General features: G+C 41.1%; 1 protein-coding gene across 5 annotated transcripts in view; it reads right to left on the bottom strand.

Annotated features, from left to right (window-relative positions):
* Positions 1 to 15370, bottom strand: part of UTRN (utrophin) — a 538989-nt gene that overhangs the window by 493435 nt on the left and 30184 nt on the right. Inside the window, exon 1 of one of the 5 annotated variants that reach the window (XM_065931207.1) lies at positions 1376 to 1445. The exons of the other annotated variants lie outside the window; for them this stretch is intronic. Coding sequence (XP_065787279.1) covers positions 1376 to 1397 — 22 coding nt within the window. The 5' untranslated portion in view covers positions 1398 to 1445. Of the gene's footprint in view, positions 1 to 1375; positions 1446 to 15370 lie in introns of those variants that run through there. 5 annotated transcript variants of the gene reach the window in all.

Here is a 15370-nt window from a genome sequence, read left to right on the forward strand (position 1 = left end):
CCGTGCTCAGCCCAATCCCCTTCTGCTCCGTCTGAGCCTCTGCCAGGCTGAAGAGCCTGTTGCCTTAAAACCCAGAAGAGTGAACACCACTTATTTGCCCAGGACTAGCCAGGTAAGGAAGGTGTGTATCTTTACAAACACGAAGGAGCGTAGCGCCTCCTCAATTCTCTTAAGGTTTTTCTTATATTTGTGCCAAATGAAAATGTGGGTGAAAATAACGCTTAGGAATTAAAGCATAAAAAATGTTAAGGGTCCACCTCTCTCAAGAAAGCTGGTTCTCATAAATTTTATAATCAATTTTTCAACCTATATACTCCAAATGAATTTCTAAAGCTTTTAGAGGTCGAACCATTAATATACTAAATAATACATGCCATCAAGCTAAAAGGTAAACTCGGCCTCTTCAACCAGATGTAAAAACACTACCGAGTAAAATACAAACTGCATCTTTTTGCCAACCTCACCACACGGTCTCAGCTCACTTCGTTCCCCATCGCTGCCCTCGTTCAGGTTTTCCGTGGGCCAAGTTCCACCCTCAGACAACACCCCGGCATCAACTTAAATGTGGCTTCCTTAAGGAGGCCCTCCCATCACTAGAGCCCTCCCAGGTCCAGTGAAGTCCCCTCATGACGCACTATCACAGCATTGCAGGACATTTTTATGCCCTAGGCAATTACACAACTCTGTATATTCTGCAGTCTGGTGAATGTTTCTTCTCCTCGTCTACACACTGCAAAGGCCAGGCACCATCACTGTGTGTTCATCGGTTTTGTTGACCATGCCCAGTAGAGTGCCCAGCCTAGGGGGCACTCAACAAAGAGTTATTCCCATTCAAACTGTTGTCCCTGTAAAAACACTCAACATCAATATCATATGATACAGCTATAGGTGGAATCTAAAAAAAATGGTACAAATGAACTTTCTTACAAAACAGAAAAAGAGTCACAAATGTAGAAACCAAACTTATGTTACCAAGGAGGACCGTGGGGGGAGAGATAAACTGGGAGACTTGGATTGACATATACACACTACTATATATAAAATAGGACCTACTGTATAGCGCAAGGAACTCTATTCAATACTCTGTAATGACTATGGGAAAAGAATCGAAAAAGGAGTGAACATACATATACATATAACTGATTCACTTTGCTGCACGGCAGAAACATTGTAAATCAACTATACTCCAATAAAAATTAAGTTAAAAAATACTCTTCATGACATGCTGCTGTCACTGCCAAAGCTCTAAGGAAACAGATGTTCATCTGAAATAATCCCCATCATCCAAGGTGATTACAGTGCCAAGGACCCCTGAACTTGGACAGGAGGGAAAAAGTGAGGTATCTTCACCCACTTCTTCCATCCAAATACTAACCAGGTCCAACTCTACTTTGCATTCAAGATCAGACGAGATCAGGCGCGTTAGGGTGGTGTGGCTGTAGACTCTTCAACCCACTTCTAACAGAAATTTGCATCTCCTACGAAGAAGTTAAATCACAAAACACACTCTTAGGAGTATCTTTGGCAGGATTACCAACAAAAATCACAGCCATTTTCACATCACATTATAGCTGAAAATCATTTCTCTCATAATCACTTCAGAGCCGGCCAGACTAGACTAGAATGAAAGCTACTGAATCCACTGTTGGAACTTGTCATTGAATGCACTAATATAAAAAAAAAAAAATTACTCTATCACAGGTTTTCTCAGCATTTTGTAACTGAATTTTTCTTTGTAACGCCAAATACTTTATTCTATATGCATTTAAAAACACCTGCCTTGATTCACCTAACTGCCAAAGGAGTCCAGAGGTAAAACAGGAAAGGATGTGATGATAAACAATAAAAACCCTAATCTCTATCATTATCAAAAGATATAAATATTTGATGCACTGAGAAATGCTTCTTTTTTTGTTTTGTTTTGGTTTTGGCCACACCACGCAGCTTGCAAGATAGCTCCTCAAGCAGGGATTGAACCTCACCCTTGGTACTGAAAGCATGGAGTCTTAACCACTGGACTACCAGGGAATTCCCAGGAAACACTTATATTCTGTTTTCAATGGGTTCAACATAAATTTACTCACTGGGGAAATGAATAAAACATTTCCAAAAAAAAAGACAATTTAAAATTAGCAGAATTGTTAAACCAATAAGCTATTTTTTATGATAAATAAAAATATGTATTTCAATAGTTTAGTATAAAATAACTTTTAAACAGGTGGCACTAGTGGTAAAGGACCTGCCTGTCAATGCAGGAGACATAAGAGGTACGGGTTTGATCCCTCAGTCTGGAAGATCCCCTGGAGGAAGAAATGGCAACCTACTCCAATATTTTTGCCTGGAGAATCCCATGGACAGAGGAGCCTGGAGAGTTATAGTCCAGGGAGGCACAAAAGTCAGGCAGGACTGAAGCGACAGAGCAGTCACACAACTTTTAAGCAAGGAATTCTCAGAGGACAGTCATAGGTTTTAATAGTTACTGTACAACTCAACTAACAGATATCTTCAACATATTATTTTGGGGTATATAACATTAGTTTTACGTGTACAGCACAAATAATTGATATATGTATGCACTATAAAATGACCACCACAATAAGAAAATCAGTTAACATCCATCACCACACAGAGTTACAATTCTTTTTCCTGTGATGAGAATTTTAAGATCTACTCTCTTACTAACTTTCAAATACTTATTATAGTATTGCTAACTGTAGTCACGCCACTGTACATTAAATCACTAGAATTTATTTTTGTAGTTTTTAAACACCTTTACCCATCTATGCCTCCCCCAACACCCTGCCCTTGTAATCGCCAATCTGTTCTCTGTATCTATGAGTTCAGGTGGGATTTTTTCTTCCTTTTTTTTAGATTCCACATGTAAGTGAGACCATGCAACACTTGTCCCCCTATGTATGACATTTCATTTAGAATAATGTCTTCAAGGTTTACCCATGTTGTAACAAGTGGCAGGATTGTGTGTGTGTGTGTGTGTGTGTGTGTTTACATCTTCTTTGTGTGTCAGTAGACATTGAGTTGTTTCTGTGTCTTGGCTTTTGTCAAAAATAATACAAAGAAGACAAATGGATAAGAAAGCTGTGGTACATATACACTATGGAATAGTACTCAGCCATTAAAAAGAATTCATTTGAATCAGTTCTAATGAGATGGATGAAACTGGAGCCTATTATACAGAGTGAAGTAAGCCAGAAAGATAAAGACCAATACAGTATACTAACGCATATATATGGAATTTAAAAAGATGGTAACGATAACCCTGTATGCAAAACAGAAAAAGAGACACAGATATACAGAACAGACTTTTGGACTCTATGGGAGAAGGCGAGGGTGGGATGTTCTGAGAGAATAGCATTGAAACAAGTATACTATCAAGGGTGAAGCAGATCACCAGCCCAGGTTGGATGCATGAGACAAGTGCTCAGGCCTGGTGCACTGGGAAGACCCAGAGGGATGGGGTGGGGAGGGAGGTGGGAGGGGGGATCAGGATGGGGAACACATGTAAATCCATGGCTGATTCATGTCAATGTATGGCAAAAATCACTACAGTATTGTAAAGTAATTAGCCTCCAACTAATAAAAATAAATGAAAAATAATAATAATAATACAAAGAACATGGAAGTGCAGATACCTCTTGGAGACAGAGATTTCATTTCCTTTGGATATATACCCATAAGTGGAATTGCTAGATCACATTGTAGTTATATTTTTAATTCTTTGAGGACTTTCCATACTGTTTTCCATAGTGGCTGTACCAATTTGCATTCCCACCAATAGTGCAGAAGGGTTCCCTTTGCTCCACATTATTGCCAACACTTACTATTTGTTATTTTTGATAACAGTCATTCCAATAGGTGGGAGATGATATCTCATTGTGGTTCTGATTTGCATTCCCCTGACAATTAGTGATGTTAGCATCTTTTTTTTTTTTAACATATTATTGATAATGATGAAACTTCTCCAGATTTTTTCCAGAAAGTCTCATTTTTGAGTCACTAAGCCTCGGGGGTTTGCAAAGCACAGATACTAGGCAAGTAGGACTACAAAGGCTTCCCTGACAGCTCAGTTGGTAAAGAATCCATCTGCAATGCAGGAGACCCTGGTTCGATTCCTAGGTCAGGAAGATCCACTGGAGAAGAGATAGGCTACCCTCTCCAGTATTCTTGGGCTTCCGTTGTGGCTCAGCTGGTAAAGAACCTGCCTGCAATAGGCCCAAGGGATTGCAAAGAGTCAGACACAACTGAGCGACTTTCACTTTCACTTTTCAGGATTACAAAACATACCACATTCTAATTGCTACCAGGAGCTTCCATAGCAACAACTGAGGTTTACCCCATCTTGCTTTTGGAACAGCTCTGTGAGAATAGGCACATACCCTCCAGGAGAAGTAAAGAGTAATCATTAACACCCTTGCCGTGAGCTCCTTTAATCAGCCAACCATTAATACTCACAACACTCCAATAAAAAACGAGCTCCAGGAGATGCCAAGCCTAGATGGAGTTAGAAGGCCAGTGAACAACATTTAGGGGCTGGATCAGAGCAAAAAAGTTCAGAGAAGGTACAAACATCCAGTTTTGCACAAACCTTGATGGCAGCAAGCAGGTCTTTGCCACACTGTAAAAACTGCTCTGGAAGACTTAATACCACAGCTTTTCTTTCAACTAAACCAAAAGGAAAATAACAGGAAAGAACTGGTGATGGCACCTCTACTCTCCCCACCCCCCGCCTCGCGTTTCCCCTCTCTCACCCTATCTCTGTCTGTGCTAAAACTGAAGACTTCAAGCCCGAGATCAGCCTGTCTCAATCCAGAGGTGTATGTCACATCTGACATCCACAGGTGTATGTCACATCTCTTTCAGGAAATTAACAAAACCCCTGGGCTCCCCTGGTGGTCCAGACAGTAAAAGAATTCACCTGCAATGCAGGAGACCTAGGTTTGATCCCTGGGTCAGGAAGATACCCTGTAAAGGGCATGGATACCCACTCCAGTATTCTTGCCTGGAAAATCCTATGGACAAAGCAGCCTGGCGGGCAACACTTCATGGGGTCGCAAGGAGTCGGACACGACTGAGCGACTAACACACACAACACAGTAAATATAAACTGAGAATCCTTCGAGAAGTCCACAGACCCCACCCTTAAACATATGACTATCTCCCGGAAAGCTGTCTCTTTTCAGATACAAATCCATAGACAACCATCAAGAGCAGAATGAGATTTGAAGGAAAGTGAGCAAGACATTTTCCTGCAGTCCAGGCAGCCCAGGGAAGCAGCAAGAATACTGCATCTGGGGCCACTGTGTAACCCAGGGAAAGTCATTTCCTGGGTCCTTGAATGGATCTCAACAATCATCGGGCAACAGGTGTGGACTAGGTGGCCCCTTAAGCATCTTCCAGCTCTGACATTCCGTGGAGGCCCATGTTTTCACAATAGCCATCCACAGTTATGAAGCGAAGAGCTGAAGGAAGCCATTTCACTCTAAAAAATGGTTTCTAACTCTCGAAATGCTGGAAAGAGTCCACTTTGGCTGGAAGGTCTGCAGGCTCTCACTGTTCATTTAAAACGTTCCGTTCCTCAACATTTGTACTCCATTACAGCCACAACTTGTGAAATATCTAACAGAAAATCTTCCCACCACCACTGGCAATATGGAAAGTTCATGGTGGTAACGTGAGGAGAAGCCTGTCTCAAAATAATCTGGATCTTTGCAGTTCACACGCACAATAAAGGATTTCAAAAGCCACGAAGCTTGCCAGGCCTGGCAGAAGGTATAGAAAATGGTAGGACAACCAAACCTAACTTTGGCAAGAAATTGGGTGCTGAAAAAAGACAGCTACTAAAAAAATTCAGAGGACCATACTTCTTCCGGGATTGCCAAAAAGTAATATCGTGCCACATTTCCTATCCTGTCAATAATTTTTTTCAACAAAATGATTTCTGAAGTAAATCTCTCATTGCGTGTTTCTCCATTTTTACCAAGGTAATAAATGCACATAGATTTTTAAATCACATAGGGCTACAATAAAATGCAGGAGTCCTGCTTCAGTTTTACTTCCATGAGGCTGACCCCTTTCATCTGTTATCTATTTATTCTGACATTCATTTATGCATTTCTAAATACCGCATTTGAGACTTCCCTGGTGGTCCAAGCACTAAGACTCCACACTCCCAATCAGGGAACCCGGGTTCAATCCCTGACCAGGGAACTAGATCCTATAAGCCACAACTTAAAAGATCCCATTCCGCAACTAAGACCCGACGCAGCCAAATGAATAAATCAATACTAAATAAAAAAAGAATAATGTTGAAGAGGTCTGATCCAGATAAAAAAATTAAACACTCATTAAAAAAAAAATACTATGCTTACACTACTATTTTCTGACTGTCAGACATTATTTATAGAGTTTCTATTTAACTTATAGTCACTCACCCAGTTTCTGATATCATACTTTTAATTTCCAAGGTCTCCTATTCTCTGAATCTGATTTTTTTAATAGCATTTTCTTGCTTCAAAGATGCAATTATTTTCCCAAATCTCTGATAAATATAATATCAGGTATCATTTTTCTCTGTTTCCCCTAAACTCCTTTCTCCTGTTGTTCGGGTGTGGCTAAAATGACAGAGGCTCCCCTCCAACATTTGACTTCTGGCAGCCTCTCACATTTCAAAACTGCTCAAGTTCTATGAGCTTGGGTGTCACCGGCCAACTCCTGGGCTCAAAGTAGGTCATCCAATTCCATGCTGTGACTACACTATACTCCAAGGGCTTCCTTGGTGGCTCAAATAGTAAAGAATCTGTCTGCAATGCGGGAGACCCAGGTTCAATCTCTGGATAAGATCCCCTGGACACAACTGAGTGATTAACACTTTCACATTTTCATACTATACTCCCAACAAAAGCATTCTCTGATTTGGACTGGGATAGCTTCAAGAATTCTGACGTCCCTTCATTTTCCTGATGTCAAACCGAAACCTCATCATCTTCCATGAAATATATAAATCTCTGTTCTCCTGTGCGGGAGGGGATGAAGGGGAAAGACCTGAGAGAGAAATTACACTGTTTACAGTTTTGAGCCCCAAACTCCCTCCTCTTCCCCTGACCCCACCTCCGACAGTACTGGTGACTCTAAGTCGGCGCCTGCCAAGTCTGGAGGTGCAGCAGGCCGCCTCTGACTGCCAACACCCTGCCCTAGTCCCCTGGGCAGTCCCACCATCTACCATCACTTTCTCGAGCACACACAGCTCGCTTGCCTCCACTTCCCTTTGGCCATGTAAGTTTATCCCTTTTGGGGATTTTGCTCTAACTCTAGTGCTATGACAGCAACAGTAAAAATAGGCACATACGGACTCTTTCACTTTTAACTACAAGTTCTGCTTTCTTCAGTTCATCCTTAGGAAGGTTACTAACCCAGAGCTGGGCATCGGTTGCACATGGCAGTAGGAGACAAGTAAGACCTGGTTCTCGCAGGCTCAAATTCCAAAAGACAATCTTGCTGAATATTTTAAGGTCAAACCAGACTTTGTACAGTAATACCTGTCACATCAGATATAACTGTCCTTTACTCATTCTCTTCATGCTTGGGTCCAGTTTAGAACTGGAATTCAATATTTACAATGCAACACAGTGACTTCATATATAATGAAATGTAACAGTTATAGGAGGAGAAGAGGATGACAGAGGATGAGATGGTTGGATGGCATTACCAGCTCAATGGACACAAGTCTGAGCAAACTCGGGGAGATGGTGAAGGGCAGGGAAGACTGGTGTGCTACAGTCCAGGGGGTCACAAAGAGTCAGACATGACTTAGCAACTGAACAACAACAAGCAGTTACAGTATAAAATTACATCTCTTTCTTTTATCTTCAAATGTGAAAATTTACGCTTAGTAATTCAATACAACCAAATTATAGCTGCTATTTGCGGACCTCAAAGCAGGCTGACTGGTATGCACTGAGAGTACTAAATTGCCTTAACAAAAATTAAATAAATTCAAATGAATTTCATGTCTTAAAAATGTATGCTAAAATAAACACAGAAATTCAAAGCCCATATTTACTAAAGAAAAAATTCTATAACCGTATCAAGTATATTATTAATATTGAAAGAAAAAACACCCAATGTAAGATGTTCCTATAACCCAGATGCTAACTGTCTCAAAGAACTGACTGTAAGCTTTAAAACACAGAAAGCATTTCCCATAATTTCTCAATACTTTACTTTTGGACTTGAAAGAACTTTACAGCTAGATGTCAATATTCCCCTATAAAATCCAATAAAAAGAAGAAACTTCTCAAGCTAAAAAAGTAAAGATTTTCAGCATATTCGTAAAATTGCAAACTTTTGCCCAAAACACTTTGTTTAGAAGCCAATCTGATTAAGCCACTGAAAGTCTTGGAAGCTCACAGGAAATATTTTACCAACATTGTGATATATCTTTAATGTATCACAAAAAGTTAATAAGTGATGACAGAAAACAAGAAATGTAATAATAGGTTCTTTCCTTTATTCCCTTTACACCTTTATGTGTTTCTGAGATAGATGAAGTTAAAAATTAAGGCAATTACTATTACGTGACTTCAAACTTGAAAGCAAAACATGTATTAATATTGTGCTCCATGGATTCTGACCCAGGAATATTTAATAACTCTAACATTCAAAACAGAGTATCTCAAAAATACATTTCTTTGCTCTTTTCTATCATATCATTAGAGTGGGAGGATCATTTTGCTCTCATTCAAACAATAATAGTTATATCAATTACAGTAATTACTCTTGAGGAGTAAAGATGAAGATACTAAAATATTTACAAATACTATTTATAGTATTTAATCTTAAATTTGCCTGGTGGTCATGACAATTTAATGGCCTACTGAAGTAAGTATAATTGATCCAATCTCACCAAATTTAAGAATTACTAAGAATTACCTTCTTTGTGTCTTTGCTACATAAATGTGGAAATTAGTCCTTGAGTTCCTAAGCAAGCCAAAATAGTGCCACTCTCTACATCTAAACAAAATTCACCTTCTAAAAAATCAAAATCAAACACTCCCTACACATTTCCTACAAACCTAAGGTATTCTACGTATTAATCCATTATATGAGTATCCAGTCCCTACATGTCAAGCATCATTCCAGGCAGTGACATAAAACGATCCATGAAATCCTTTTTCTTTTTCTCCAACACTCAGCATACCGAAATATCAGTCTCACCTAATGGGTCTCTGTGTGGGAAACATTTCTGAGTTAGTTTTGTTAATTTCCAATACCTAATAAGGAAAGATAGAAGCCCTACATGATGAGTCATAACAACGTTTCTCGTGGCTGAAATCAATTCCTGGTCCACAAAGTTATCTGCAGGCCACTGTGAAAGGCCACTCACGGACTTTTGGGGATCGGCTGATACAGGTTTCCAGATGAGAGACAGTAAATTCCATGGACACCCCTGCTGGGTGCTCACTAATGCAGGACACAGTTCAGGAAGTCACAACGATGCTGGTCACAGAAACATCCAGACAATTAAACTCTCTACTTAAAGACAGAGAGCCAAATCCCAAACAAAGGCCCATTTTGTCCCATGCCACAGAACCAGGTTCCATTTTTCAAACTGCAGTTGACTGCTGAGCAAGGCAAGAGTTGATCCAAGTATAATTTACAGCTGCCCTGCCATGGCCACGGTTCCTCCTTAGGTCGGGATTCAGCCAACCACGCAGTCAGGTAGCACTGTAGTATTCATTATTGAAAATACCCGTGTATACACGTGGCCCCGCTCGCACAGTTCAAACACGCCTGGTCCAAGGGTCAACCATGTATCGTTTTTAGATTTTCTTGCAATAAAATAACTTTGGACGGACTTACCATGATTATTATTTGCTTGGAGTTAAATACTAAGCTCTGGGAAGCTCTACAGGGTAGTGATGCGGATTGTGGCACAGCTACGTGGATCTGAATTCCAGTTGTGCAGCACACGACCTGTGCTACATTGGGTAAGTTACTTAACCCCTCTGTTCCTTGGTTTTGTCACTGTAAAATGCGGATGTTAAAGAAAGTGCCACTTTCATAGTGTTGTTGTCAGAAATAAATAAATTCATATGTGTGTGTGTCCATATGTATATACACATACGTGGGTGTCTGAGTCAATAAATAATATTAAAACAGTTGAACAGTGGCTGGCAGAGGAAGAATGCAAAAACCATTAGGCTACTCTCCTTGTTACTACAATGCTTGTTATACAACAAACGTTTTTACATGGCATTTCAGGTTAAAGTTAAGCAACCACTAAGCATGTGCAAGTGTATTTAATATGATGAGGTAGAGATTATTTAAAATTATCAGCTGATTCCAAACATCTGTGCCCATATAGTTGTTCATACACAGCAAGCTCATGTGAGTGCTTTCAACCAGCACTTTCTCCCACTCATCCCCATCAGCAGAAAAAGGTCATAAGAGAACATGGTAAATAAAGTCGAAGTACCATCTATCTTGGAGTTGAGAAAGTACTTAACAGATTCTAAAAAGCTGACTCCAATGAATATTCCCAGTATTAAATGAAGCTTACGTGACTCCAGCATCAACCTGAATGCTAATATTTCACACCCGGGCTGAAAGGAACGGCTGAAAAACACAGTGATCACACTAATTGTTTTGATGAATGTTTTTACACTAATTTGTTTTGATTATGTTCTTGTCTCAGTAATCCTACCTATGAGAAACTGTCCTTTGCTCCAGAACGCACCCTCTCACCTTACTTAATACACTTCCTCACTCTCTCGCTCTCCCCTCGCTCCCTGCATTACAAAATCCAACCAGAAAGTCCCACTGTGTGAACATCAGACATATGCCAACCAACACAGTGGCCGGAAACATGGGTAAGAGTCCATTTGGCCAGACCTGGGAAACCTGGATCGACAGAGGAGCCCCCGTCTCACTCCACAGCCTACCAAAAGTCAAGAGCAAGGACGCAGAGGAGAAGGGAGGGTGGGAATAAAGGCAGAAAATAACAATAATAATGACAACAGCAAAAGCAAGAGCCTCCAACAGAATTCACCACTCTTAACTCATTTAATCCTCACAGCAACTCTCCCTAAAATTTCGTAGAGTCATTCTTTTCCTTCTACTTAATCCCCAGATTTAACATTTTTAAATTTTCCTTTAAATAAAGCGTGTTACTCACTCAGTCGTGTCTCTGCGACACCATGAACTATAGCCCGCCAGGCTCCTCCCTCCATGGGATTCTCCAGGCAAGAATACTGGAGTGGCTTGCCATTTCCTTCTCCAGGGGATCTTCCTGACCCAGGGATCGAACACGGGTCTTCTGCACTGCAGGCAGTTTCTTTACCATCTGAGCCATCAGGGAAGTTTCTTTAAATAACTTGGGACCAAAAATCGAAGACAGATACAAGGTCTCAAATAAATCTCATGATATATAAAATCCTGCAGGAAAACCTACCAGGCTCCCTTATTTACAGAAATGATGACAGGAAAACAAGAAGCTGGATACGAGTGACCCAAGTTACTCTTAAGGAACAGTCATCTAAATCTCTAGGACCAAGTGAATGTCTCATAAAACAAACAACTGGAAGCATTTTATCAAGAAATCCTTAAGTGTCAAGGTCTCTGGCAAAGGGAACATGTAAGTGCAAAAGCTGTGGTCCACCCAGAAGAAGCCCTCCCAAAGAAAAGACCTCATGGACAGAAACAGCTTGGGCCATGACATCATATGTGTGAAAGACATGTGGCTTCATTTAGAAAATTACAAAAGAACAATGCGGGGGTGGGAGTCTAGTTAAATATTGTACAAATTCACTTTATTTCAAAAAGATACCAAGCAAGTCTGTCTTTTTACTATTTTTTTCAATAGAGATGATACAGGAATTAAACTAGCTAACCATGTATTTCTTGTATCTTCTAAAGAAACCTACAGGTGTGAGAAAGAAGGAATATCCTGAAGGAAGATAATTCCTCTAAGAACTGGGAGTGGCAAAGAAGTCCAGGGCATAGCATCATTAGCAGAGACTGTTGTGTGGCCTTATGACAGTTGCCAAGTGTTTTCAGGATGTATTACAGAGCAAAAAAATCCTAACAGCAGAATGCCTAAGCCAAAAATGAAACTCAGAAAAAAAAACAGGTAATAGGTCAAAAGATGGTAAAAATAAGGATTTGAGGTTTGTTTAAAAAAAAAAAATTTAATTCCCATCTGGAAGCTATTTCCAGGAAAGGAAAGGAAGAAAGACCAAAACCCAGAAAGAAAGCTTATGCTTAAGAATTACTGACGGTGAGAGCAGAAATGTACACACAATTGTGGAAAAAGTTCCACACCACACGATCAAATATCAAAGGGTTTCTTGACAGGGAAGTCTGAGGACCACATTTTTTTTTTTTTTAAATCATTTATGAAAAGAAAGGCAAGAGTAGATGTTATCCTCCTATTACAACAATTTGATAACTGACCGAGGTAACAGGATCTTTTAAATGTGTTGCTGATTTGAGGCAAAACACCAGAGAACTTCTTCCCATATCTATTATTTTAAATGACTTTACAAATCTGTTCCAGGTTTACAATAAAGGATGCCACAAGTCAGAGTCAGAGTCTATTTAGTCCAGATTTCATGTAGAGCTGGGGACACAGTTTTCTCCACATCACTCACTGTCCCATTACAAGGTACCAGGGAAAAGGTTTGGAGGGCTCAGGGCCATGAAAACAACTGTTTCACATTAGCAAATGTCTTTTTGAAAATTTATGTATAATGCCAGTCTTCTTACTAACCATTTTCCTCTTTGCATTGCCTAACAGACACTCTGAAACAAACCTGCATTCAAAGTTTAATAATAGCACAGGGCATTTTATGCAAAGCAAATAGAATGTCTGTGCACCAACTCCTCTTGGCCTTATTTTATTAACTGACTCATTTCTGCTTCTCTCTGCACTTTTGTTGATTTCCACCACCCCCCCCCCCCAAATTCTACTTCTCATGTGACTTTCTGTAGTAACCTGCAATAAGATGTGGGGTAAGGGCTTCTTCGGCGGCTCAGGCGGTAAAGAATCTGTCTGTAAGGCGGGAGACCCAGGTTCTATCCCTAGGTCAGGAAGATCCCCTGGAGAAGGGAAAGGCAACCCACTCCAGTATTTTTGCCTGGAGAATTGCAAGGACAGAGAAGCCAGGCGGGCTACAGTCCATGGGGTCACAAAGAGTCAGATACGACTCAGCGACAAACACACATGCATCTTTTAAATATTACAAAAACTTACTGTAAGATCCAACTAATAACTCAAATGTATCCTGGTCTATAAAACAGAAATGATTATATCTTTCCCACAGAATTAGTTTGGGAAGCAAACGAAATAATGCATGTGAAAGGTCCCAGTACATAAGCTGACCTCTCTACCTCCTTCTCTTTTAGGAAATACTTTCTCAACCTATAATTAATTTTCCTTATGTTCTTCTGTTTAGCAAGCAATCAATTCATTCACACATTGCTAGCTTTTATGGTATAACTAACCAGTTACAATTAGAAAAGGTTAATGTATATCCAGATACTTCCCATTAAAAAAATTGACTTTGGCTAAGACTCCTGAACCCATCTATTACATGAAGTAAAAGTTTAACAAACTACAGTTGAATCTTAAATAAGGGTCATATAAATGAAGATATTGTAACAAAGGGATTGATATACTAACATATTTACCCAGACTTTCTGATTTCTGATATTTTCTTTTAACATGACTGCATTTCCCCACTCAGTGGCGCACCAGTGAGCCCACTCTAACCCAAACTTAGGAGTAAGAGCTGTGAGATCAGTCCGAGCCAACAAGTGACAATTTCGCCAAATACTGGAGAAATAATATCTTCAATAATAATATCAGTTTATCCATTTTTAAACACAATAATGAAAGAGTTGTTGCTGTTCAGTCGTTCAGTCGTGTCCGATTCTTTGCGACCCCATGGACTGCAGCACACCAGGCTTCCCTGTCCTTCACCATCTGCTGAAGCTTGCTCAAACTCATGTCCATCGAGTTGGTGATGCCATCCAACCATCTCATCCTCTTTCATTCCCTTCTCCTCCCGCCTTCAATCTTTCCCAGCATCAGGGTCTTCTCCAAGGAGTCAGCTCTTCATTCACATCAGGTTGCCAAAGTATCAGAGCTTCAGCCTCAGCATCAGCCCTTCCAGTGAACATTCAGGACTGATTTCCTTTAGGATTGTCTGGTTTGATCTCCTTTCAGTACAAGAGGCAGCGGAGAGTGCAACGTTGGGGGAAACAGATACTGAAATTCCAAAGCTGCATCTTCCACCTAAGAGGTGGGAATGGGCAGAAAATAGCCCTAACCAGGATGCCAGGGAACCAGGAGTCACAGACTCCTGAGATGGGCTTAAACAGCCCCCAGAGCCACGGTACTCTCATCTGTCACCTGCTAGTCACATCTACTCCCTGTGTGCATGTTAGTCACTCAGTCGTGCCCGACTCTTTGCAACTCCATGATCTGTAGCCCACCAGGCTCCTCTGTCCATGGAATTCTCCAGGCAAGAATACTGGAGTGGGTTATCATTTCCTTTCTTCCCGATCCAGGGATCAAACCCAGGTCTCCTGCATTGCAGGCAGATTCTTTACTGTCTGAGCTACCAGGGAAGCACCATCTAATCCCCAGTTCATCATAAAACAATCCCTAGGATTCTAACATGGATACAGGGCTTTTCAGGCAGATCTCTATGAATGCCAAGCTGCCACATTCAAATATGAATTCTGTACACAGCGTGAAGGTACCATGCAAGAGGACAGAGGGGCTGAAACCAGCCAGAACAATGACTCCAAGCAGAAGGAACACCTTTTTCTTTGCACAAAGGCACAGTCCACTAAGTGCGGCCATCAGACTGCGTCTCTCCAGAGGAGGTCGTGTTTGTCCGATGCCCACCTAGAAGAGATGCTTTGGCCTAATATTCATAGAGACAAAACGCTGCCAAGCAGCAGCCCTAACAGATCCACTGGACTCGCCAGGTCTCCGATCCCTCTTTCAGCAGCGCCCATGGCAACCACTAGGAAACAGCAACCAGCGCCTGGGGCTGGCCCTGACCACACAGTGTCAGAACCTCAGTCAATTTCCCCTTCCCTGACCTCTCCTATCACACCAAACACCCGAACCTTCCCCTCTCTGCCCTGCATTTTACCCACGTCCCGCCGCACTCCCACCAGCCCTGGAAGAGCGTGCTGACCCACTGCCCCTACCAGGCCTGGAGGAGGAGCTGCTGGAAGGACGATCACTACAGATGAGCCCAGGCTCGGACCCTGCTCCTGCTCTGCAGATGAACCGAGAGGCGTTTTATCAAGAAACAATGTTATAAAGGATGATTACCTC

This window comes from Muntiacus reevesi, chromosome 3 (assembly GCF_963930625.1).
Source record: "Muntiacus reevesi chromosome 3, mMunRee1.1, whole genome shotgun sequence".
Taxonomy (NCBI): domain Eukaryota; kingdom Metazoa; phylum Chordata; class Mammalia; order Artiodactyla; family Cervidae; genus Muntiacus; species Muntiacus reevesi.